Source organism: Staurois parvus, unplaced genomic scaffold (genome assembly GCF_062004578.1).
Source record: "Staurois parvus isolate SC_StPar_1 unplaced genomic scaffold, SC_StPar_1.0 ptg000147l, whole genome shotgun sequence".
Taxonomy (NCBI): Eukaryota; Metazoa; Chordata; class Amphibia; order Anura; family Ranidae; genus Staurois; species Staurois parvus.
Window position 1 is genome coordinate 12,795,462 of NW_028317943.1, and position 27,827 is coordinate 12,823,288.

Consider the following 27,827-nt stretch of genomic DNA (forward strand, 5'->3'; position numbering starts at 1 on the left):
GAATTAAAGCGTGGTACCGTGATAGGTTGCAACTTGTGCAATAAGTTCATCTGTGACATTTGCTTGCTACTAATTATTCCACACTCAACTGTTATTATAACAAAGTGGAAGTAACTGGGAACAACAGTCACGTAAAATGACAGAGCAGAGTCAGCACATGCACAGTGCACAGAAGTTGCCAACTGTTTGCAGAGTCAATAGCTAAAGATCTCCAAATTTCATGCGGCCTTCAGATTAGCACAACAATAGTGTGTAGAGAGCTTCATGGAATGGGTTTCCATGGCTGAGCAGCTGCATCCAAGCCTTACATCACCAAATGCAATGCAAAGCGTCAGGTGCAGTGGTGTAAAGCATGCCACCACTGGACTCTAGAGCCGTGGAGACACGTTCTCTGGAGTGATGAATCATGCTTCTCTGTTTGGCAAACTGATGGACGTGTATGGGTTTGGCGGTTGCCAGGAGAACAGTACTCACCTGATTGCATTGTGCTAAGTGTAAAGTTTGGTGTAGGGGGGGTTATGGTGTGGGGTTGTTTTTCAGGGGTTGAGCTTGGCCCTTTAGTTCCAGTGAAGGGAACTCTTAAGGCGTCATCATACCAAGAGATTTTGGACAATTTTGTGGAAACAGTTTGGGGATGGCCCCTTCCTGTTACGACATGACTGCACACCAGTGCACAAAGCAAGGTCCATAAAGACATGGATAAATGAATTTGGGGTGGAGGAACTTGACTGTCCTGACCTCAACCCAATAGAACACCTTTGGGATGAATTAGAGTGGAGACTGTGAACCAGGCCTTCTCGTCCAACATCAGTGCCTGACCTCACAAATGCACTTCTGGAACAATGGTCAAACATTCCCATAGACACATTACTAACCCTTGTGGGCAGCCTTCCCAGAAGAGTTGAAGCTATTATAGCTACAAGGGGTGGGCCAACTCAATATTGAACCCTGTGGACTAAGACTGGGATACCATTAAAGTTCATGTGGGTGTAAAGGCAGGCGTCCCAATACATTTATATATATATAATTCTTAGATGTTATAAGAAATAAATATAGAAAATACATTACAGGGCCTATTATTCAAGTGTTTTTGCCCAATATCCACACATCTTTGTAGAATTGTATCTGCATTTGACACAAACTCCAAAGCTTCCACATTTCCTTCATTTGAGGGGACTGTCCTTTTTTGGAACCAAATCCTTTTTTCCCTCTTTCCTCCTCTGTTGTCCCTCTTTTTGGTCTAATCTATAGAGCTCTATATCAAAATTCACTTTTTAACTTCTGAATTGATATACCACACTAAATCTTTCATCCAGCCTCAGAATTATTGCATTATTTGTTATTTTGTAAAGCAAGAATAAAGGAACAGGGGTATGGGAAAAAGCACTTGTGGGTTTAACAGGTCATTTTCTACATATTCACATGGTAACTGGAGAAGTGACAGAGATGTGGTCTTTGCCTACCTGCTTTGCACTAAAGGGCATCCCTCTTTTTCATCTCAGTAAGTTGGAATGTATGATAAACACTGGACATGCTGGGGTCTTGGCTTTGTTTCCCACTAAAGCATTATCTGTTATGTGAAGTGAACATGCTATTCTCCTTTATGAATTCAGGGATATTTTGCTTGTTTTACAAGTTTCCACCTACATTCTTAAAACATAACAGTATGTTAATAGGTCTTTGCTCTTCGCTGTGTGTAAATGACTGTGACTTGATTCATGAATATAAATGCATGAAAAAGCAAGTGAAAACCAAGTCTTGCACACAGAGATTTATGTGAATGGCTTTTTGCCAACTGTAAGGTGCCATGAAGTACGATGACATAAATTAATAAAACTTATGATGGCTAAATTTGGCCATAGATGGAGCGATTTTCTTTCCTGCAACCATAGGTTGACTGTGTTCATGGCGGAATCCCTCCCATGGAGCCATTGTGTTCTCACGGTGGGGGGATCTTGTGCTGGAAGCTCCAATATTGCTCCCGCCAAAGGTCCCGATTATTGCCGCTTCCTATTCCAGCTTTACAAACTCCAGCCACGTGTCCTGCATATACAGCCCAGCTACTTGCAGGCATCACTGTGCTCTACCCTGCTCTGCTGAGCTTTGAAGATATCAGAGGACTAGTAATGCTTTTATGTTTTTATGCAATGCGAGTGCGATTTTTAACTTATTTTTATTGTTTCAAGTAAATCTAAACTTAGATGGCGGCGCCCACTGTTGCTTTTGTTTTAATACGATCTTTTTATTTTTGCCACTTTTTATTGTGAATACACCATAGCAGATCTTACTCTGCAAAGGGTCTATCTGCAGATATCAATAATTTAATTTAATGTATTATTTGTAGCTATAACGTAAAGTACAACCTGGCAATAACGATACAATTTTTATTGTATTACACAGGATATGCTGGAGGCAGACAAGTTTGGTAGCACAATAGTACAGCACAGAGTACCTTAAAAAGTCAGAATAAATGAATGTTTGCAGTCACACAAAAGGTTTGCAGAGATCTATCATCCATACCTCATACCTGCTTTTTCCTGTAGCTATATGTGTATATTCAATACTATTGCATCTCCTATTTAAAAGCTACGGTCACTGAAACTGTTTCAGTGTATTACTGGCACAAGCCTGTATATTTACAATATGGCTCTTAAATACAGTTCAATTGTTCTGCACACACTTTACCCAGTAGGGGAGTTCAATGACTTTTTATTTGACTTTGTAGCAACAAGAAGCAGAACAACTGCTTTCTTTCAATAAAGTTCACCAGTTTGTTTTCATCTGCAGAGAAAGTGAAATGTGTTTCTAAGGACCAATTTCTTCCACATATTATTCTTTGGCAGGAATAAGCTGTTTGAGGTTTATAAAGTCCCCCATTGATTTAATGATATTCTCTGAGTATTGAGTGGTCAGTCACAATGAAAGGGAACAGAGAAATTGTGCTCCTGCATTGGCATAGAACATTAAGATGAGGTCTCTTTGATCTGCAGGCTTCTGGATTTCCTTCATTTGAAATGTACTCATGTTAAATCAAAATTACAGGCTGTTTCCTGTCTTTCAAATAACCACATTTGTATTTAGAAACAAACACACTCAACCACGAAAAAATAAATTTCTGAATCTAACGAAACTATGCTATTGATGATGTTTCAAATCATTATATACATGTAACTAAGTATTTGTCCAGTATGTCATATCTAAAATCTTTCAGGTATACTTCATTTTGGACTTGCTATAGTGTGCAATGTTTTGGTAAATGTGAGCACAGCTGCGCCTGATGCTTGGTGTCCTTAAAATGTATGTATTCTGAGGCCTTTCATACATAAACCAGACTCTGATGAGACTATTTATTTATTAACATCTATGCTAATGGACTGGGACAATTGGTGCCAGCATCTGATATACTGGGGTTAATTTACTAAAGGCAAATAGTGTGTTCGCTTTGCAGAGGAAGTTCTACTTTGCAAGGACATTTTCCCCACAGAAAAGCAGCATTGCAGCCTTCCATCATTCAATCACATGCAAGCACATATGCCATATTTTTATTTTCCTTACATGTGATTGGGTATTCTTTGCAAAGTGAAATTCAACTACCGTACATTCACTGAGCTCTGGGTAAAATTCCCTTGCAAAATTCAACTTTCCTAGCAAAGTGAACAGCTTTTTTTGCCTTTAGTAAATCAACCTCATAGTGTCTTTAAAAGAAATGCATCCTGATCATCAGAGACCCATGGTAGTGGGTGGAGGCCCTGACGAAACTATTTGTAGATTAACAGCTATGGCTTGATTTAAGCAATCTTTCCAATAGGAGTTATTGTTTTATAAAACCTGTTTCTATTTAACCAGTTCCAGACCACCTCATAGCCAAAAGGCAGCTACAGCATGGTTGGCTAGTTCTGAGAGGACATCTATAGACGTCCTCCCAGAACCACACCCTCCATGCACTCCATGCACTGTGATCACGTGTCCAAGTAAAGGGCCAATCGGAGCCGCCTTTTATCATGTGACCAGCTGTGTCCAATCACAGCTGATCACAGTGCAAATAGGAAATGTCGGTTATCAGCAGTCCTCTCCTCATGCTGACAGTGCATGAGGAGAGGAGAGCCAGTAAGCAGCATTTCTCATCTACACTGATCATCAGGGCACTGATTATCAGTGCCATGATTATCAATGTAGCCCCATCAGTGCACCCAATAGTGCCCATCAGTGCCCATCTGTGCTGGCTATGGGTGCCCATCTGTTTTGGCTTTCAGTGCCCATCTGTGCTGGCTTTCAGTGCCCATCAGTGATGTCTGTCAGTGCCCATCAGCACCACCTATCAGTGCCCATCAGTGCCACCTATCAATGCCCATCAGTGCTGCCTATCAGTGCCCATCAGAGCCTCTTATCAGTGCCCATCAGTGCCGCATCTGCATATCAGTGCAGCCTCATCAGTGCCTCCTCATCAGTGCCCATCAGTGTCCATCAGTGCAGCCTCATCACTAAAGGTGAAAAATCACTCATTTACAAAACTTTATAACAGAAACTAAAAAAAACCTTTTTTTTGTCAAAATGTTTGGTCTTTTTTGTTTGTTTAGCAAAAAATAAAAACCCCAGTGGTGAATAAATACCACCAAAATAAAGCTCTATTTGTCTCAAAAAAGGATAAAAATGTAGTTTGGGTACAGTGTTGCATGGCCACACAATAGTCATTCCAAGTGCGACAACCCTGAAAGCTGAAAATTGGCCTAGGCAGGAAGGGGGTAAAAATGCCCAGAAAGGCAAGTGGTTAAAAATTGAATATATATATATATATATATATATATATATATATATATATATATACATATGAACATAAATGTGGTTATATGTGCTCATTACTTATGCAAGCCGTACCTCCTGCTTTTAAGTGCAATTTTTTTTTTTTTAAAGCTTTTCTCACAATGTAGATATATAGAGTTCAGTCTATGAAGAGAACCATAGGTGGCTATGTAGTCAGGTAACAACTGATGTAAAACATTCTGTATAAGGACAAGACACTGATGAGACCATTACTGTATTAATGGTTATGGCATAGGTTTGGATTGACTGGTGCCAGATATTTACAAGAAAGTGATTACTGGTAGTGCTAATGCCATTGAATGTGTATTTGCAATTTCTGGACTAGAGAGTGAAGATATATGAGAAATAATAAATATATAATAGTCATGCACACAATACTACAGACTAACTGCAGTTTCTAGACAGAGGCAAAAAAAGCAGAAGGCAAAATACCAAAATTGCATATATGTTTGTAGAGCAAGATCATACATTTCATTGGATTCATCTGCTTTTCTGCATAGGGGCTGTGTGGAATATGCCGACTTTATGCATCAGCTCATGAGAGTAATGACCTCTAAAAAAGCTTATAATATATAATTTAAGGCATGGATCTAACCTGGTTATTCTGAAAGTCATAGTCCAAAGAATACTGCAGTTTCCCAAGCTTTTCTTCTTCTTTTGGTTTCTCCTTGTCTTCTCCATCAGTTAAACCTGTCTCAGCATCATCATCATCATCATCCTTTAATGCCTGGCAAGAAAATGTATGACATTACTGAGCTTCTTAAAAAATATAACATTAACTAACTCAAAGTAGGAAAATCCTCATTATGGTTGTACCTGTCCATTTAAATAATATATATGCTCAACAAGCAGCAAAATATATATTTTTTTTAGAAAAAAGCAGGCAGATAAAAATAATATGTCTAATAATGTATGTTATATTTTAGTAAGTATAGGAGATTTAAACATACTTTATTTAAGCTTTGTGAACATGCTGATAGAGGTATGACAAGAAAAGTTCTCATTACAAAGTAACATACCAAATTTATAACATTACCGCATGCAATATATCAGGCCTCATTCAAAAAAATTTAGCTGCCAGCTTCTCGTGTCTGTATGATATTTGTCAGTATGAAAGTGCCAACCATGGGTACATATGCAGCTCAAAAGTACAACATGCTATTATATAGAATGGAAGCTCATGGAATAAAGGTTTGTCTACTCTAATAAGTTTATTTTTTAGGTAAAGCCAGGCTGATCTAAATTAATTGAACAATCATAATATTTCAGTAAATAAGATTTTTTTTTTGGTAATTAAGTAATCCATTTGCAATTTAGTTAGTTGGAGATTAAGTTTTACATTTTCAACTAGTAATGGGAGGCTTCTGTGTTCTTGCTGCACTCTAAAAACATTTATTCTTTACAATCTGTATGTTTTTGTCTTCCTTTGTCTGGCCATGAGATAATTTATATTTGTAGCTATCCAACTGTAAGTACAAACATTTGGTTATTTATACAAGGGATGCACAAAGTTGTCTGAAATTAATCATAATTTGGTTTTAAATAACTCCTTTTTCAAAAATGTTTCTTTAAAATGAACCCCTTATCAAAGTATTGCTGTATTTCCCAGTCCACTCTGGACTCTAAACAAGTGAATAACTTGCTGTTTAAAATTCTGGTGAATATCTATTCTGTGATGGCTATGAATTAAGTGACTGGTGACCACAGGTTTAGTGAGCAGGCTGTGCTCATATTTATGTGGTGCACAGACCTGTCTAAAAAGACCTAGATTTCATCTAAGGCCTTGGCATATCTACATAATGAGCACCAAGTCAACCATGTTCATAAAACACAGTGTATTAAATCCATTCTATTGATTGCCTGATAAGAGGAGTACATTTTAGCATAATATTTTTGCTGGAATGCTCAACATGATTTGGCTCCAGAACTAGTGATATTTGCCAAGAAGCTATTCAGCAAATGAAACAACAACAGTAAAAAAGTTCATGATAAATGTTAACTAAGGAATATATCTGGCAAAGCACTGTCCTACAACTGCCAAAATGTTAAATGCCTTTTTTATTGACATGTTTTAGTCTTTTGGGCAAAACTGCAGTTTTACAATACAGAGCATTCAAATCACTCAGAAACCATTTGGTCTTCAACAAAGGTTTCAATGAATTGTTCACAAAGCCAATAGCATGTTGAAGATCGTCTATGTTATGTTATAGCCTTAAAACCTTTACAGAGGTCTGCAGTAATTTAATACTTTCCTATAATTCTCTCTCCCCCCCAACAAAAAATTACTGGGTTATTTATTAAAATTTGCAAGGATTAAGTACCCATGACTGCCAATGCATTGGCATGGTCTTGCTTCAGTGAATACAATAAAACCTATATTGTTCTATGAAGTTTGCTGCCCATATGCACCTTACATCTGCTTGGTATAAATTAACCTGAGTGGTTGCCCTTTTCCTTTTTTCTTGTTGAATTTGATACTGATACACACTGGTGGTGCTCAGCTGCCTTTGAATGGGCCCCTTTGTTCTGGTGTGTCCCTTTCATATATGTCCCATATGTTGTAAATGTATGCAGCAAAAACCTTAGTTGTTTAATGCTAAATGTAGTGAAATCACACTGATTAGCTGGAAAATGTGCTGGATATTTTTTTTTGTAGTGTATTGTTCTGTAAACTGTCCTGCATATGTGTGCTTTACTTTTGCTAGGCATAGGTTAATCTGAGTGGTTGCCATTATTACTTTGGTTGTTTCAGTAAAGTGAATGTAGATTAGATATTGAATTTGCACTGCTTACCAAATATGCCCAATAAATATTTTCCTGTGTGTTTCCAGATAAAAACTTTACTTTTGCCACAATGCCTAATTCTAGAATCTGTTTTCTGGTTGCTTTATCATGGGTGTGACAAAGGCAAAGTTCACACAATTGTCCTGGTTTACGGTTTGTTGTTGGTTCTTCGTGAAGAAATGGGTCTCATATTGAGATTCATGGGCTATTACTTAGGAGAAAGTATATATTAGAAAATATATATTTGAACACCTCACGTGTTGATTTAAAAAAGAATATATATATATATTTGAATCTGTTTATCTATTTATCTATCTATCTATCTATCTATCTATCTATCTATCTATCTATCTATCTATTGCTGACCTTAGTCAGTTGTAATCTCATTAGGTAGTATAAATATCAGGCCTTAAATCAAATAATATTAGGGAGAAATGAACATGGGCTACATGATTGATTTGTACCTTTTATATCATAAATGTTAATTATTTGCAGCAATTACACAATTTTAGCCTTCTAATGCAATTCTGTTTGCATTTGTGGGGATAACTCTGTTTGAATAAAATCAATTTAGTTCAGCCTCTTGATGTATTAAGCAGTGTTAAGCAGTGGATTAATCTCAATTGAGAAGCCCCAGCTGTCAAGACAACTAATCACAAAATGTTTTCACTGTCTATGGTTTATCCAAACAGGAAAAAAAAACCTACCGCAATTGACAATCCAGAACAGTCATGAGATACAACACAGAGAGGGAGGACACAGAAGGAAGAAATCAAATTAAGACAGCCACACATAACCATTGTAAGAGCCATGGAGAAATGACCATTAGATATGCATCTCATTAGCACTTCATTTTATTTACAGGGAAAATTGCCATGTAGGTCAATGCTGTTCTGTAGGAAGAACTTCAAATGTCCCCTGGATTAATTTCTGTTTGCCACAGTAGCTGACCCCAAACTATGTGGAGAGAATGGGGAAATCATTCTGCACACACTGCCACCCTCATTTTCCAAAATTCACTCACTAATGGCACAAATAGTTAAAAATTAAATCTCACGTCTGTGCTAGGCATTTATGGGAGGTAATTCATTTAGTAAAAGGAACAACCAGTTCAAACACATTGACAAAAAGAAGGTCAGCTAGAAAGTAATGCAAAAACATCTTAGAATATGCATGATCTGTAAATCTTCTTAATGCAGCCTGTTCATAAATGGCTATTGGAAATTCCATATAAAACAGTCTGTTTCATGGCTTGTGCAAATACATACTCTGGTCTGGGTTTTATCAACTACCAAAGCACAATTCTGGTTAATTTTTAATAATTCTGACTGTAATAGAGATTTCTTCAAAAAAAGTTGTTATGCTAAAATATAAGAAAATAACAATCATTATCAGGTGCTTACGGCTGAGGGGACACACTACGCTTCCTAAAAGAAACATAATAGGTGGCAGTAAGAGAGAGTCCAGTGAAACATAATAAAACAATATAACTTCAGCACATCCTTCAGACTGTGCGATTGGTTGTGTCATGCCTGAAATACCCTCGCAATGGACCAGAAATAATGACTGTATATTCTCTGTAGCTCTTTGGTACAATCGAACCTGTGAAGGATTACTAAGCACCACGTATAAGAGTCAGTTACTCTGATATATCAGATTGGATTTACTCTGCATAGAAGAAAAGACCAGGAGAATTGTATTCACTTTTAATCCTATTTATTTTACTGTTGCTTATTGTCTGACTCTCTGAATGCTCTTATCAGCAACTATAGATTTTGGCATCCATAAAGAGCTACTGTACTGAAAACTCTGTTACATTCCTGTCTTAGCATGGCAGCAAATGATGCAGGCATTTCTTTTAAAAGTTCCAAATTACAATAGCAGATGTTGCCTGTTTCCTTTAAAACATGAGATGGCAACAACCACATGTGTGTGAATTTGGATAACTTCAAGTTAACCTGCCCCAGTGACAAATCTCAGTCTGCTGGTGCGTAAATTGTTGTACCATGGGCTGGAAAATCTCAGTGCAGAGCAAGGCTGGGAGTGTAATATATCAGACATACTGCTGGAGTTTTTGGGGGGTCCTACATATAGAGTTACAGAAAAGTGATCTTTGGTTTTATCAATGCATGTAATGATAGGTCATATTGTATATGAGAGCCACCAATACCTCATATTCATGACCTAAACAAATACCTCTTTCAAAAATGACAGATAAAAATAAATCAGATGAAAAACTGGGGTGGGTGCATTGCTTTATGCTGGGCAAAATGGACTGAATACATTACATGTAATTACTCTATATTAGTATATAGAGATATCTATGACTTTGTCTCAAAATAAAGTATACATGTTCTGCAGTTAGAATACCGTATTTGCCGGCGTATAAGACGACTGGGCGTATAAGACGACCCCCCTACTTTTCCTGCTAAAATGTAGTGTTTGGGCTATACTCGCTGTATAAGACTACCCCTCTTCCAATGCACACCAGTGGGAGGAATAGTGCCCCATCATTGATGTCAGTGGGAGGAATAGTGCCCCATCATTGATGTCAGTGGGAGGAATAGTGCCCCATCATTGGAATCAGTGGGAGGAATAGTGCCCCATCATTGGTATCAGTGGGGGGAATAGGTGCCCCATCATTGGTATCAGTGGCAGGAATAGTGCCCCATCATTGGTGTCAGTGGGAGGAATGGTGTCCCATCATTGGTGTCAGTGGGGGGAGGAATAGTGCCCCATCGTTGGTGTCAGTGGGGGGGGGAATAGTGCCCCATCGTTGGTGTCAGTGGGGGGGAGGAATAGTGCCCCATCGTTGGTGTCAGTGGGAGGAATAGTGCCCCATCGTTGGTATCAGTGGGAGGAATAGTGCCCCATCATTGGTATCAGTGACACCAATGATGGGGCACTATTCCTCCCACTGACACTTGCTGACCCTGTTCTAGTACGGTGCTGCTGCAGCCAGCATATGTGGTTGCAGCACCTCTACACAGAGCACTTACCTGCTGCTCCGGCACTCAATTTTCGCGGGGCCGCTCGGCTCCGCCCCCTCACCGGTGATTGGCCGCCTGTGTGCCTTTCCTGAGCTACAGTTCTGGCGGCCAATCACCGGTGAGGAGGCGGAGCCGCGCAGCCGCACGAACATCCAGTGGCCGAACTGAAGGAGACGCCGCGCTTCCTGGACCGGATCGTCGTGGGACTGGATCCAGGTAAGAGACGTCAGCCCCTGCAAACCCCTGTACTTAATGCCGCAGCCCCCCTAACATGTGTACCGGCGTATAAGACGACCCCCGACTTTTGAGAAGATTTTCAAGGGTCAAAAAGTCGTCTTATACGCCGGCAAATACGGTAAATTAGTTGAAACTTTTTATTCATATCAGCTAACTTTAATAAACAATTCATGTAAATGTAACCTGGACTTCAAAGTGAAATTTTTTTTATTGGTTTTATTTGATATTTGTAAGCACAATAAAAACAAAAGTAAAAAGGCTTGTAAATGTAGAACTGGTCCAGCCTTTTTAAATGGGATGACTTTGTAGTTATAATATTAATAGCAACTTTAAAGAAATGTTCTTAGCACTAAAACATTTCAGTAAATCCATTATGAAATAACCATTGACCTGCCATATGACAGCTAAATTCCATTTACACAGCAGTAACCACAAAGAATTTTGCCTGTAAATAAGATGACTTTTTTAATGGTACAATCACAAAGAAAATAACTCATATTGAGGTAATGTGTCTATTTATTTCTTTTTTTTTTCTTTTTTTATATTTTGTTTGCTATCAAGGACATTAATTCTCAAACAAATAGGTCATTTTTCCAACTAGTAACGGAGATAATACATTGTACAAAAACTGACATATTGCAAAAAAAAAAAAAAGAAACAAAACACAAGTAAGCATTTACAATACACGTTGTTAGTAACACAGCAATACAATGTGGACCATTTACATGGAAAATGTAGATATCAATCAGAGTTATAAAAATATTCAATTGTACCTATCAAACAGCAAAAATTGTTATCGTTATAAATATACAGTCAGACAATACGGCAATAAAGCTATTATATTCACAGGTTTTATAGATAATTAAATATGCTATCTGCTCTGAATCCATCTGCATGGTAAAAATAGTTCTCAACTCAAACCACTCCCAAGTTTATCTGGGATTAAAAATTATAGGACTCAATTAATACTCTGCAAAGTTCTATTTTGTTTAGTACAACCTGTAAGTAAATGTTAGCAGGATCAACATGAATCCTGCACTAATTTACATAGCTGTGTGTGGTGTGTGTAGAATATGCAGACCCCATAGTGTATTGCACTATCCCACGTGTATGTTATTGTCCCTGCACCATTTAACTATACCAGCCGTACACTATTTTAGTAAAACATTTAAATTGTTGGGTAAATTTCGTAAATTACATTTATGACAGTGTTTCAGTGGCTGTAGCTTGTTATCCTATTGTGGCACACATGGGGAAAGTGTAACTACTAGCGTTCCAATCTTCTGCTGCCAGGAGAGCTGGTTTTAACATTTGCTCTTTGTTATTCATACAGGGTGCAGAGCAGTGAGCATTACATTTACCCCCTCAAAAATATGTGGAAATTTAATTTGTGCATGTAGGACTTTTTGTGCCAAAAAATAATGCAACTGTAGCATTGTCACTTCTAAATGATTCCTGCTGTTAATAAAAATAATAGTGTTTATTATGTTGTATTTTAGTTATAAATATAATTGACATTGTAAAATGAATTGGATGCTGCAAATGAAGAGAGGTCAGAAACACTAACCCATAATAAGTCTGCATTTGTATTAGCGCAAATAAAGATAAATAAAAAATTCAGTTTCTTCTTCTGTGCACCAAATTAATTGAGAACACAAGACTTAATGCCTAAAAGAAAGCTCATGGTTAGTAAAAATGTAATGCTGCATATTATAATTTTTAGTAGACCAAGTGTTGTTTAGCATAAAGGATCAACCCAAAACTGGATTTTCCATTTTCAGTAGCTGCTGAAGAATGGTTGAGTTCTCTTTGACTTACTGCAGTAATTCTCAACCTTAGTATGACCAGGCCTGGTAAATTTTTCAAAAGCCTTCCATGCCTGAATATTCAAAAACATTTATATTCCTACAATAATTTTGACTTTTTTTTGCTCTCTGAATCTTTAGTCTTTCTCTCTCTCTCTTATTTTTTTTGTCTCTGGTTTTCTCTTCCTTAAAGTGGTACTAAGCCATGCTAAGAAAAACAAAACACAGGCTCTTGTTATAATGTTCTAGTATGCAGACTTACCTAAAAAGGGTATCCCTCCAGGTACACTATGTCATCACTGACAGGGAATATATCTTTACCCCATCTTCCTTCTGAGTTTGCAGGCTCTGGCAGCTTGAATGGTTGAGCTGCGAGGACGTCACTCCCACGCGTGTGCATGGGAGTCAGGACCGTGGCACAGCTCTCTAAATGAGAGCACAGTGGGCATTTGCAGGTAGTGCTACTACACATGTAAATATCTCCTAAACGGTGCATGTTTAGGGATGTTCGCTGTACCTACAGACATGCTTTATCATAGACTTACCTGTAGGCACAAGTTAAACAGTTTACTACTGCTTTAATTTTTCACTTTATTGTTGCTCTCTTATATTTTCTTGAGTTCTTTCTCATGTTCTCTCTTTCTCTTGCTAGCTTTTTCCTTTTCTCTCTCTCTTTTCCTCATTTTATCTCACTCATTAATAAAGTGTATATAAAAAAAAAAATCACATAATTGCCTTTCTTAGGCACAGGCAAATCATATAGTCCCAGGAGTTAACTTTTCAGTTGGAAATTAATGCTAAAAACAAAATAATTAATATTGTATTTTAAATACTTTGTGCATACATTAATCACATAAAAAATGAAACCTTAGAATTCACACATACTTTAAAGCACAAGTTCACCTTTTGGAACATGTTACATGTTCCACCCATATTTAGGGTGGGACATGTAACATGTTCCAGCAGCTGCAGCCCTTCCCCCCCTTCCAGTGACAGTCAGCGGGGGGATCTTCTTCTGGTGCCCGCTGTCACAGTCTCAGTTTGTCTCAGTTTAATAGCCTTTGTGGCTGACAGCTTGTAGTTTTGAATGGACTGCAAGGTCACTGATGAGCGGCCTTGTAGTTCATTCACAAACCTTGCATCACTGCAGGGCTTGTCTGCAGGAGTCTGGCATTGCACCGCTGATCCACTGATCATGGGTGCAATGCTTTACAGGATCCTTAGAAAAAAAAAACAAATATGGTTTTATGTGCATTTATTATTTTTTCCCAATAGGTGAACTTATCCTATAAAGTAGAATTCTTTTTGCCTGTGCAGTGGGGTTGTGCCTGCACTACACAAGCTAACTGCTCTTTTTGTTCTAGGGGAGAGAACAGCAGAGATATACTTACCTGAACTGCCAATCCTCCCTGTAGTCCAGCCCTACTGCATGGAAAAACATTTTTTTTTTTACCGGAGTTCTGCTTTAATGAATGAAACAGCTATGGTCCCACAGTTCACTGAGTTCAATGAGAAATCACAACATAACCAATCAGACACTATTAAAATGCAGCCAATCAGGAATATCTGATAATGTCAGTTGTCAATGCTAGAACTTGATTGGCTTCTGCTTTAAAGTGTTTGATGGGTTGAAGGCTGTGTTTAGACATTATAGTCAGGTAAATGCAGGACATCTGTTTTTGGCCCAGCTTTCCCAGGCAGCCACAACCCAGCAGATGAAACTAGGAATGAAAGGGAAGTGTTAAGATCTTGCAGCCAAAGTCCCCAATAAATTTAGGAAGCCAGGGGATCACTAGCATCTGCAAATAATAAATAATAATATTAATATTTAGATCGATTTCTACTTAGCAGTATCTCTGGAAGAAACGATTACGCTATTAAATAAAGTAAAATTGCAGTAAAACACATTTTGGGTTGAGGATCAACAAAAAACTTTTATACTTTTATAATAACTTTTACAAGATAATTCCCACCAATGCTGATTTATTAATAAAATGGCATATAGCCTTTTTGGATGTTTTTGTCTTTTGTGTTTTGGTTCCTTTCTTATTTCTGTTATTTCTATTGCAACATGATTGCCACACAAATGAAGAAATCATGATTATGCAACTTCTTGTTCATTCAAATGTGAAAAGAAGTAATGTAAAATTTAGTATGATGAAAACTAAGACTGCTAAGACATTTACTTGTTTACTAATGACTTAGGCACTCCCTTGACCTGATACAAATGATTTCCCAATTTGCAGAATTGGTGGTTGCAGCAATCAATTAAATTATTTTCCATCATGCTGTAAATGAGCTGCTTGCTTTCACCACAACTTGTATGGCCAGTTTAAGGCAACTGGATTCTGCTTTAGTAAGAAATTGGCAATAATAGCAGAGTGAAACTATAAAACTACTGAAGCTAGCAGAAGTGACATGCTTACCTAGAATGATATTATGTTTGTTATTATAATAACAAGACTTATACAAAAAAGGCTGTAATGATAGCAAAGCTTTACTCTTTGCATTACCAAACAAACCTATATATTGAGCTCAGTAGAGACAATTATGCACTGGGAAGAATTATCCTTTAATCCAAATTTTACCAAAGAACAAAAGATTAGAAAGCAAAACAGAGTCAAATTATGGCATGTGTCAGCAAGCACAGTGGCAATTTTCTGGAGACAAATTACCTTTGTCAGGAGTTCCTAAGGCTCCGTTCAAATCAGTGTGTTGTATATTGCTGCATCATGTTATTAGGCACATATTACACTTGCTTTTAGGTGAGCTGCTATTAAACTCTATTAGAATGCACATTTTCATTAAAGTGCATCAAAGTCCTGCATTCTGCATCTTTGATGTGCTTTTATTAAAAAACATTTTTAGTAGCATTGCAACGTGTGTAAAACATTCACGTGTGAAAAAAAAAAAAAAAAAACACACCGCACTGATGTGAACCTGGCCTAACTCTTAAAACACTACGCCTAAAAATATAAAAAAAGATGTGAATTAAAACATGAAATTCATTTAATAAATAATATTACATGTATTAACCTCTTTTCTTTTTATTGCTTTTTCTTAACCACAGAAACCCACAGCAGTCAATTGGAATTTAAGGAGTATGATTTTAGCAAAGTGAGATCGATTTGGTTCTGCACTTAATCATTTTTACCTAAGAATTAAGAACTTTCCATTGAGTAAGGCCAATTATTGTAAATCTAGCAGTTTGCTTGATAACAACTTAAATTTAAAATGTTTTTAGATTAGAGTGCCTCCTTAAAGGAAACTTGTACTGAGAAAATGCTGCCTTTTTGACTTCTTTCCTTCTAAGTGTTTTTCTGTCAAATGCTCCTCTGCATTTAACACTTTCTGAGTGGTGAACTTTGGACCGCTGGTTCAACATAAATCCCAGGCATTAGCTACAGTATTTTGTACATTTAAATTCTATTATAAAGCACTGTAAAAAATATTCATTCAAGGCAGGTAATATGCATCTTAATTTAAATAATATAAACCAGCGCTTTGGATGTGACCCCTTAATTTACCACAGCTGCTGCACCAAGCACTACACTAATCATATCAGCCCTTATATATACTCTATCTTTTATATAGCGCTATTGGTTTTGTTTAAACATGTGCAGTAAACAAGCATATCCTCTACAATGATCATATTCTCAAATAAAAATTAAACATAGTTCAATAAAGTGTCCTTTGTGCTTCAATAAAGCCTATTTGTGCATATAAAGTGTCCATGTGCTTCCAATTATTCACAGTACAATGCACAAACTTCAAACTTATTAAAGTGTCCATGCTCAAAAAGTGCTCCATTTCCAATAATCAGTGCCATAGTGTTACTGTAATCCTCCAGCATCCACACAGAACACTCACCAGGATTATATGACTGCCTATCACAGGTTAGTCATACAGCACTTAGTATCATAGTATCATCACATTGTTAGGTGCATATCTTTTCACCAGGATAAAAATGCATGTTACATCATAAGCATAGGGATAACATGGATCTGGCTCTAGTCTCTCTCACCACCACCTTCTCCTGTGTTAACCACTTCTGGTTTCGCTGTACGGGATGACGTCACATACTTCTACGGTGGCGCTGAGAGAGCCTAGATCCAGATCCGTGCTATCCCTATGCGTATGATGTAACATGGGTTTTTATCCTGGTGCAAGGGTATACACCTAACAATGTGATGGGCATTGTGGAAGTGGTTTTCATAAATAACAGGTTTTAAAAATTTCACACTCCCACCATCTCTCCCTACATGTTGTGTGAGTTACTTAAAGGGAAGGAGTACGGCTGGCCCAGGAAGGAAAAGGCTGATGGTGGTTATCCATGATACAGAGGTGTCCGTTTATGAACCAGTGGTAAATGATCGCTGCTCAGTTCTCCGGAATTCTCAGAGAACATAGTTCTCCTGTGAATACCATTTATGAAGCGGTGTAGATCAGTTCTCCAAACGAAAGGAGAACGGTCTACAAATGCTGGAAAACGGCTGCTTTTACAATAATCTTGCGAGATTACAGTAAAAGATCAGTTTACTAAACAGAGGTAAATTATTGCTGTTTCGAAATGTTGTATTTTCTAAAGTTCGCCAGGACATCAATAAATGTCAATTGAAATCTGGTAGATTTAGTGGGTGCCACGGAGTTGACAAAGTTCCTTACTTGGAATATGTAGAAGAAATGGTGTGGCGGGAGTCCATAAGTTTGTAGGATACTGTTAAGAGATCTTGGGGAACCCGTGGAGATGTCATATAGTTGTTGTACCAGAGTTAGGTGTTGAACTCGCCAAGTATCATATGCATCATGAGATTGAGGAGGAGGAAAGGAGGGTGATGAATAGGAAGAAAGCGTGAAAGACACGGGGAGACCCCCAATTTACTCCTGACTTCCCTCCATGTAATAAGGGTGTCGAGGATGAGTGGGTTATATTTTAAATAAGGTGGCAGAGAGTTAACATTGGAGTGTAATAAGGCCGAGAGATCATAAGGGTATGCTAGTGCAGATTCCAAATGATAGTTAGAGTAATTAGAAGATTGGCTGAGCCAGTCAAGGCCTATACAAAGTAAACAGGAAAGATTATAGACGCGAATATTCGGGAGATCGGAGCCTCCCTCGCATCTTGGTAGGAATAATTTATCAAGTGCTATACAGGGACATTTGCCTTTCCATAAAAAAGTTGATATTGCCTGATTTAGCCGCGTTATGTCGCTGTGCTTAAGCAGGAGAGGTATGGTTTGGAGCGGGTAAAGAAGTTTCGGAAAGCTGACCATCTTAAAAAGGTGTGATCTACCCAGGAGGGAAATCGGTAAGTCCTTCCACATATCCAGTTCCCCAATAACTTAACTAATAAATAATGGCGCATGATTTAACGTATATAAGGATGAAGCTAGTTTCCCTATCTCTATACCTAAGTAGGTGATATGTTTGGGAGCGATTTTGAATGTCGAGTTTTGGGTCCACACCGGGAGACGGAAGTGGAATAGTGGAAGCACCTCGCTTTTAGAAAAATGAATGCAGAGTCCGGAGCAAAGGCAAAAAGAGGAGAAAATATGTTGGATATAGGGCAAGTCGAGGGAAGGTTGCGAGGTGAAAATTAAAATATCATCTGCAAACAAGGCGAGTCTCAGCTTCTCTTGCTTGATTTTGATGCCATGTAGATCAGATTGAAATAATAGGAAGCGTGCTAACGGTTCTAGGGCCAAGTTGAAAAGTAACGGGGACAAAGGGCACCCCTGTCTAGTGCCTTTGTGGAGATGAACAGGGTTAGATATGTGACCCACTGCTACAACTTGGGCTGTTGGAGATGAGTACATAGTTTGGATTAGATGCATAAACGGGCCTTCAAACCCAAACTTTCCTAGCGCTCAGAAAAGCCATTCAAAACTAACATTATCAAAGGCCTTTTCGGCGTCTAATGAAATTATTGCCGCGTCTAGGAGTGTGACGTTCGAGACTTGACTCAAAGCGGATATCACCTTCTGAATATTCGAGGCTGCTGAGCGTCCCTGCACAAAACCCGCTTGGGAAGGATGAATAAGAGTGGGTAAAATAGTTTCTAGGCGAGAGGCTATCATTTTTGACATGAGTTTTGCATCAAGATTCAGCAGGGATATAGGACGATACGAGCCAGGTTCTAACGGATCTTTATCTTTTTTGGCAATCAATTTAATGTAGGCTTGGGAACCGGTGGGAAGGTAGTCTCCTCCTGTCTGAATGGTCTGGAACACTGATTGTAATGTAGGGGAAAGGGTTTCAGTCATTAACTTATAAAATTTGGCTATATAGCCATCGGGGCCTGGGGCTTTACCGTTTGCAAGTGATTTAATTGCTAGAGATACATCCGTCAAAGTAATGGGAGCATTTAAGGCTTGAAGTGAGGTGGGGTCTAACCGTGGCAATGAGACATGGTCCAGGAAGGAGGTAGCTTTAGATATGTCTATAGGGTCCGGGCCATAGTTATCGCTGCTTAGTTTGCGGTTCCTCCGATTCTTCAGCTCTGGGCTGGAGAATCTGGAGGGAGAACACAGATCTCCAGTGAAGGGCTGAGCATGTTCTCCGCTGATCTCCTGAGTGTCATAAACTGTGAATGACCAGAGAATAGCTGCGATCCTCTGAATCGCAGGTATTCTCTGTGTCATAAATGGACACCTGTATGACTAACCTGTGACCGGTAGTCATATAATTCTGGTGAGTGTCCTGAGTGGATGGTGGAGGATTACGGGAACACTATAGCACTGACTGTTGGAAATGGAGCACTTTTTTGAGCATGGACACTTTAATAAGTTGAAGGCATTGTGCATTATATTGTGAATAATGGAAAGCACTTGGACACTTTGTATGCACAGAAAGACTTTATTGATGCAAAAGGACACTTTATTGAATTATGTTTAATTTTGATTTGAGTATATGATCAGTGTAAAGGATATGTTTGTTTGCTGCACATGTTTAAACAAAACCAATAGCGTTCTATAAAAGATAGAGAATAAGCATCTTAAAAAAGATATATTCAGCTAAGAAAAGCTAAATTTTTCTCTCAAAACAGATATAATTCAATTTAGTATGAATAAATCAATAAATAGCTAAATCTGTAATGAGTATAAGCACAACATAGTTGAAAAATGTAAATTAGTATAGTATTGGATTGTATTATACCATATATCTTTTTTCCCATTTATGCCAATATAGCACTTGTAAATGCCTCAGTCCTCTTTTTATAGAACAAGATACATACAACACACCAATAGGTGCCAAAAAAGTAATCAAAATGCTTTCCTGACAAACCATTGATATATTCTTTTTTTTTGGTCTGGTTACATAATTCTGTTAAAATATAAATCATTGACTAATATCTGACTCAAAAGCACCTTGATCTTTGCACTCTATTTCTAAATATTTCTCTATGAGTTTTACAGACCATGAGGTCACACCAACAAAACTGCTGTTTTAGAAGGTAAGTCTGTATACCTATTAGTCACATTACATTTTACTCAGAAACGTTTTTTTTTTCCCGTGGACTCAGCCGCTGCTTCCAATTTGGCAGCCATGTGCGTGCAGGCAAGTGCAGGTCCTCAAATGCAGACAGTGTACAATCGGGGACCCAAAAGGATGTCAGATTGAAAGCAGTGGCTGTATCCATGTAGGTGCCGCTTCCCAATTGACATGAATGGGACTACTTGCATGGGAACAAATGTGTGGGAAAACGTGCCTCCCACATGGGTGTACCTTTATGTGAATGAGGCCTAAGACAAGCAATAGATGACTCAATTTTCTATCCTTCCATAAAGAAAATTGTTCTATCCACCCATCAACACATTCAGTGTTGATGGGGGAATGTGTCCTGCAGTGCTAGTGTGTTCTGCCAGTGGAAGAGGGGGGCACAGGGAGCCTTCCCGGCTGGCAGAACACAATGATTACTGCTAGCAGCTATAGCCACAGGCATGTTAAAATCTGACAGGCTGGTTGTACCCAAGACGATTGATGGATCAGCTTGGGTACAATTAGCCCGCTCAAAGATGGATTGAATCTCAGCCGGTCCTTTCTGAACCTGCCAAGATTTGATCCATTTATGGTCTGTTTAGGAAAATCTCACAAAGTACACACAAAAGACACTTCAGCAGCAGGGTAGATTTAGGGGTAAATCAAATAAATATTATTGCCTGCCAACTTCCCAAAAAAAGGCAGCATTATGTCCACCAAACAAACTTTTCTCTAGCCTTTACACACCATACTATTCTTGTATATGTATACATTATGTATCTGTATCAGGATACAGTATCTATTAATTAATCAATCACACTAATTAACACAATAAATACTTTATCATATTTATCATGTTATACAAAATATATAAACATAAAAAATTGTCTTTTTACCTAGATGGAAGATAGTGAATTGAAATAATACTGCAAATATAATACATTAATGCATATTCAAACTCATAAACACAAAGAAGAAAGGCTGATTTTGAACATTTATTGAGCAGAGCATGAACACAACATTAGGGGGGAAAAAAGAACAACAAGAAAAACAACAAAGTAACTCAAAACCAAAAGATATACAAAAAGTACAACTAGAAAACAGTGCTATCTGCCAATAAGAAGACCAAGTTTCATTGTCTAGATTCTGTTGTATTCAAACAGTTCAGTAGGCCAATTATTGGTAGATCATTGTTTTTGTTTAGACATAAACATATTTTGCTAAATCAATTTAGGTAAATAATGCATTATATTTATTTTTTACAGATAGCAACTGTAATTAGTTTGCATAACACATAAAATAAAGGCGGATTAGTAACATTAATATAATGATAACATTAAAGATAACATTTAATTGTAAAATGCTGTAGTGTACATGAAAAAATATATGCAAGTGATAAAGTAACACATTTATTCTTACAGAGTAATTAAACATAATTGGGAACAGTCAGAATCCATTAAGTGAGGTGCAGCATGTGTCATGTGTTTATGAAAACATGTGGGCAATGGAATAATATAAATCACTACATTCATATGAAGTCAGTAATTTTTCAGCTGATGTAATGTAAGTAGAACAAATAAGTGTACAATAAATCTACAGGGCAGGCTCCACAATATAAATAGAAGAACCTGTAAACACCCTGACTTCAAATAAAACATTTCTTTGGATAGCCTCCTGTTTACAGTTAGAAGAATTTGCCCTTTCCCATGAGACAGGATCTGACATACACATTGGCATAAGGCACTCTGTTATATTCAGAAACAAGGGCTGTCATATTGCACCCCAAAATGACCCCCCTTTCCCTTCATTTCCTTTCTTCAATGCTTGGCTCCTGCAAGAGATGGCCCTGAATACTCACCTTTATGATGGAAAGTGAGTAGGAATTCTGCTGACTTCAAGCAGTACATCATCTGGTAAAGTCTTCAGCATTCAGCACTTCCAGGAGTGTTGAAAAACTGCATCCCTGCCCTGCACTGTGGATCCTCCTACTTGAGGGAAATTAAACATTTCCAGAACTATTAAAAGCTGTAATATTTATACTAACAACTGTTCTTAGCAAATTAGTACATTTCTTTTGCTTAGAAATTTGATTGTAATTAAATATAATAAATAAATCATACTAATCTACGTGGCATTCAAGCTACATTAAATTTTAATATGTGTATCTGTTAAGAAAATAAGTAAGCTTATCAAAAGCTTATACATTGTTATTTTGTTCTATAAATGATACCATCAACAACTAAAATAATACATTATTTTTACCTGGTCTTTCATACTCTTGCCTAAATCTTTAACATCTTTCATGTTGATAGCATTCTTTCCACCCTTTTCCTTGCCCTTCTTCTTGTTCTTCTTTTTGAATAAACATTTTTTGCACACGCAGAAACAGCAGGTAAGAATCAAGAGAACGGCAACTATGGCTATTGCAATTAAGGCCCATGGTGGCACTGAAAAACAGAGGCAATGCAGCAGATCATAAAACCAAACTGGTGAACAGAATATTTAAGAATAATGAATGATGTACAGTGGAAACTTTACATATTTTTAACACACAGTAAATCTTTAGAAACAAACAAGCCATCAGCATAGCTGCAGGCATTGTGGAACATATGCTCCTTAACGTTTCTAGTTTTCTGTCCTTTTAGTAGATCATTGTATTCTTTTCCCCCCTTTCAACAATGACTTGGTAGCACAGGGAGAAAACACTCAGAGAGTGCTGATGCCTGACTTGGATGACCTCACTACATCTCTTGAGAACTTTGCGGATTCATTTTTTCATTGCATCTTTAGCTACAGAGGTTTGAGATGACATGTTGTAAAGCCTATTTATTGTTTGTTAAAATATTTATATAACCTAGTCACATTTTTATTTTAACCACTTTTATGCAATATGGCATTGCATTATTTTAACTGACAATTGCAAAGTCATGCAATGCTGTACATAAATGAAATTTATGTTCTGTTTTTCCCACAAATAGAGCTTTCTTTCAGTAATATTTGATCACCTCTGCATTTTTAATTTTTTATAAACAAATAAAGACCGACAATTTTGAAAAAAAACTATATTTTTGACTTTTTGCTATAAAACATATCCAATAAAAAAATTTTAAAAATCAAATTTCTTCAATAATTTAGGCCTAAATGTATTCTGCTACATGTCTTTGCTAAAAAAAAAATCCCAATACATGTAAATTAATTGGTTTACATGAAAGTTATAGTATCTACAAATGGTATATACTGGAATTTTTACTTTTTTATACTAACAATGGCGGTGATCAGAGACTTATAGCGGGACTGTGGGACTGCGGCAGGCATTCTGACATTGGGTAGGAACTGACTAACTGCCACTGACATCCCCAGTGACACTAATACAGTGATCAGTGCTAATAAAAAGCACTGACACTATACTAATGACACTGGGCAGGAAGGGGTTAACATCTGGGGCGATCAAAGGGTTAACTGTGTGCTGTGTGTGTTTTACATTATGTGCTACTACGGAGACATGCTGCTTTGTATTTCTCTACTGTGCAGAGAAATACAAAGCAGCATGTCCGTGTTGACAGGGGAGAGACCTGTATTGTTTACACACAGGTCTCTCCCTGTCAGCTTTCCACAACGATCGCCAAGTTTCGGCTGGGAATTGCTGGCCGGGGACCTGGTGATTGACATCCCTAGCAGCCAATGGTGGTGCGGGCCGTGTTAGATAATGAGTTTATGTGAAATTTCCATTCACAGATGGAAATAATATTATAATTACAAGTATATTTTAGTTAGAATTAAAAATATACAGTATTTAAACCATTGAGTGTTTTGCACCATCAAACTATTCCTAGCTTCCATACTGGTGTAAATGTATATTGTTTTCCACTATATAAGTTCTGGTCTTTTGTTGTCCCTTATCACATCTCACTTGAGTTGTAAACAGCAGCCCTCTTTGAACTCCTCCAACCAGGCTGTGCCCAATATACATTTGCTAGGTACAGTGACCAATTAGGGAGCATTATATTATCCACATTACAGAAAGGAGGGGGGGATATAATGCTTTGTCAACAAGCTGTGGGTCTCACTTTGTGTTAGGACACCAGCAGCCAGCATTGCCAGACCTGAAGTTAAGAGGTAAACTAACTTCATAATTAAGCTGTACATTGTGTTGTAAGTACTGCTTAGTGTGTAATTTGTATATATATTGTAATTTTTCAATAAATGTATATTGCAGATAGAACTACCTGTGTTGTGTAGGAGCTCTCAAATCTAGCTGTGTATATGAAATACTCCTGCAGGGATTGGGGTGTATTTACAAAATCACATGACTTAGGTAACAGTAGGGCGGCATGCTCACGCCCCCTACCCAGAACTGCAAATTTTATATATATATATATATATATATATATATATATATATATATATATATATATGTGTGTGTGTGTGTGATTTTGCGCAGCCCTGCTGCCCTGTAGCAGTACTACTATTTTTTATCAATTTAACCAATTTCATTCCCAATGACAATGGTCAGTAGGACAAAGAGAGCATGTTAATTTCCTACAGTGGGGGCAAAGCCAAGGTTTTAATCACTCACCACTCTATCCAAAACTAAAAAAATGTTTTGGCTTTGGATAAAATTTAAGTTGTACAAATACATTTTAAAGTACAGGCAATAGATGTTAGATGGCAATAATATATAGTAATTGTAGGAAATTCTACCTATGTATGCAAAGACAGCAAATGCTATTGCATAATATACAGTTTAGATGTACATTATATTCTGAAATTTATTTCTTGTCAGTGTTTATTCAGGCTTTTTTTTATAAAGTGATCTGACAATCTTGCCAAAACCAAAACATATTTTAAATGCAACTCAGAACAATGTAAATGCAGTCAAATCACCAGTATTAATGATCCTTTAGTTCGATTTTCTATTTGCAAACAGGGTTCAAACTTGTGTCTGCACTCCTATTAACATCCTTAAACATACCATAGAATTCCAATTTGTATATTTGTCTCTACATACTGAAAAGCACAAAAATGAAAAAATATTGAAATGGTGTACTTGTCTACAGGCAATTTCTGCTCAAGGTCACCTTTGTTTTGTACTTCAGATGCCTTTACAAATGTATGTCTGTATTCAACACTGCCAAATGATGCAATTTTATGTATAAGAATAAAACATTTTACTTTACTATACCAGTAGCAAATACTTATTAGAACAATTATACCAATTCATGAATGTCTGTTACTATGATTACTGGAAACAAAGCTTACAGATAATGATAGAAGAAAAGTATAAACCAATTGTAAATTAGGGATAGAGATAAAATAATATTGTTAAACTGTTATCAGCAAATGAAAATAGACTGCGTAGAAAATCATAAAAATCAAGTAGAGTTTACTATCTATTCAGTATCTGAAAAATGTTGAAGATTAGAAAGATTAATATGCAAGTTGTAAGTCTACTCTTGAAGCTTATATTGTCTGCGGAAGATAAGAAGATATAAGCAAAATGAGTTTGAGTTCAAAATCTACCATACCAATGATTAACTTGATCTATGCAATTGATCAGCTGCATGGAAACATTCTATCTTCAAATCACACACTTTCTCACTTTGAAGTTTATTGTGTTATTTGAAGTGGCAGAGAAAAGCACTCCTTTCTGTTCTCCTTTCTGCCTTTTGTGACTTGAGTATAAATCTAGAAATATGTCCAGATGAAAATATTGTAGGAAAAGTGTTTTTCCAAGGGTTTTTTAAATTAGCCACCACTGCACCATCAGCATCTGTTAGGATAGAGAATATAATGATTATTACAATTAGGAATTCTACTTTATTATTTTTAGGGTGTGGCATGTACACAGCAAAGTGGTAGCCAAGGAGAAAGATTTATAGGTAAAATAATGTTTGCAGGGTGATAATACCAAAAAGAAAAAAAAAACATGAACATTTTCAGAACACCTAATGCTTCCTCCTCTTCACCTTATGGTGACTGTAAGGAACATTTGTTAGTCTGAAAGACCTAATAGGAAACCTAAAGGTCCAATGAAGCAGCGCAAATAGCAGGCTGACAGTGCTACTGCTAATTGTGAGCCAGTGGCCTAATGTTTTCATCTTGCAACAAGAAAACAAGAAATTCTGCTCTAACCAAATAGTAGGATCTCCAGGTAAGAATCAGCAACAGATTCACAAAAAAATTATATATATATATATATATATATATGTATATATATACAGTCAGGTCCATAAATATTGGGACATCGACACAATTCTAACATTTTTGGCTCTATACACCACCACAATGGATTTGAAATGAAATGAACAAGATGTGCTTTAACTGCAGACTGTCAGCTTTAATTTGAGGGTACTTACATCCAAATCAGGTGAACGGTGTAGGAATTACAACAGTTTGCATATGTGCCTCCCACTTGTTAAGGGACCAAAAGTAATGGGACAGAATAACAATCATAAATCAAACTTTCACTTTTTAATACTTGGTTGCAAAGCCTTTGCAGTCAATTACAGCCTGAAGTCTGGAACGCATAGACATCACCAGACGCTGGGTTTCATCCCTGGTGATGCTTTGCCAGGCCTCTACTGCAACTGTCTTCAGTTCCTGCTTTTTCTTGGGGCATTTTCCCTTCAGTTTTGTCTTCAGCAAGTGAAATGCAGGCTCAATCGGATTCAGGTCAGGTGATTGACTTGGCCATTGCATAACATTCTACTTCTTTCCCTTAAAAAACTCTTTGGTTGCTTTTGCAGTATGCTTTGGGTCACACATCTTGTGGCGAACCCTCTGTATTCACTCTGGTGAAGTCTTCTCTTGATTGTTGACTTTGACACACATACACCTACCTCCTGGAGAGTGTTCTTGATCTGGCCAACTGTTGTGAAGGGTGTTTTCTTCACCAGGGAAAAAATTCTTCGGTCATCCACCACAGTTGTTTTCCGTGGTCTTCCGGGTCTTTTGGTGTTGCTGAGCTCACCGGTGCATTCCTTCTTTTTAGGAATGTTCCAAACAGTTGTTTTGGCCACGCCTAATGTTTTTGCTATCTCTCTGATGGGTTTGTTTTGTTTTTTCAGCCTAATGATGGCTTACTTCACTGATAGTGACAGCTCTTTGGATCTCATCTTGAGAGTTGACAGCAACAGATTCCAAATGCAAATAGCACACTTGAAATGAACTCTGGACCTTTTATCTTCTCATTGTAATTGGGATAATGAGGGAATAACACACACCTGGCCATGGAACAGCTGAGAAGCCAATTGTCCCATTACTTTTGGCCCCTTAACAAGTGGGAGGCACATATGCAAACTGTTGTAATTCCTACACCGTTCACCTGATTTGGATGTAAATACCCTCAAATTAAAGCTGACAGTCTGCAGTTAAAGCACATCTTGTTCGTTTCATTTCAAATCCATTGTGGTGTTGTATAGAGCCAAAAATGTTAGAATTGTGTCGCTGTCCCAATATTTATGGACCTGACTGTATATATATACACACACACACAAATATTTTTTTGCTTTAGTTAGTATTTTCAACCTTCACTGACCTGACCTTCTATCTCTAATATCTCACTCCATTAAGCAAGCAGAGTTCCATTATAGCATGCTGCTTCCCTGATATATGTTTATTTATTTAAATTTTAGACACCAAATTCATTTGACTGCCCTCACTGTTGCCAAGTCATGCTGATATTCAAATCAGTTTCCATCCTGGTTCGTCA

At 37.4% G+C, this 27,827-nt stretch overlaps 1 protein-coding gene across 5 annotated transcripts in view; it reads right to left on the reverse strand.

The window, feature by feature from the left end:
* The window catches only part of SYT1 (synaptotagmin 1), a 627,989-nt gene that overhangs the window by 162,178 nt on the left and 437,984 nt on the right, over positions 1–27,827 (reverse strand). For 3 of the 5 annotated variants that reach the window (XM_089674048.1, XM_089674049.1, XM_089674050.1), the window contains 2 exons: positions 22,379–22,563; positions 5,417–5,548 (listed from right to left, as the gene is read on the reverse strand). In XM_089674048.1, coding sequence (XP_089530174.1) covers positions 5,417–5,548; positions 22,379–22,563 — 317 coding nt within the window. Of the gene's footprint in view, positions 1–5,416; positions 5,549–8,312; positions 8,675–22,378; positions 22,564–27,827 lie in introns of those variants that run through there. The other 2 variants (XM_089674051.1, XM_089674052.1) reach the window with 2 other exon arrangements.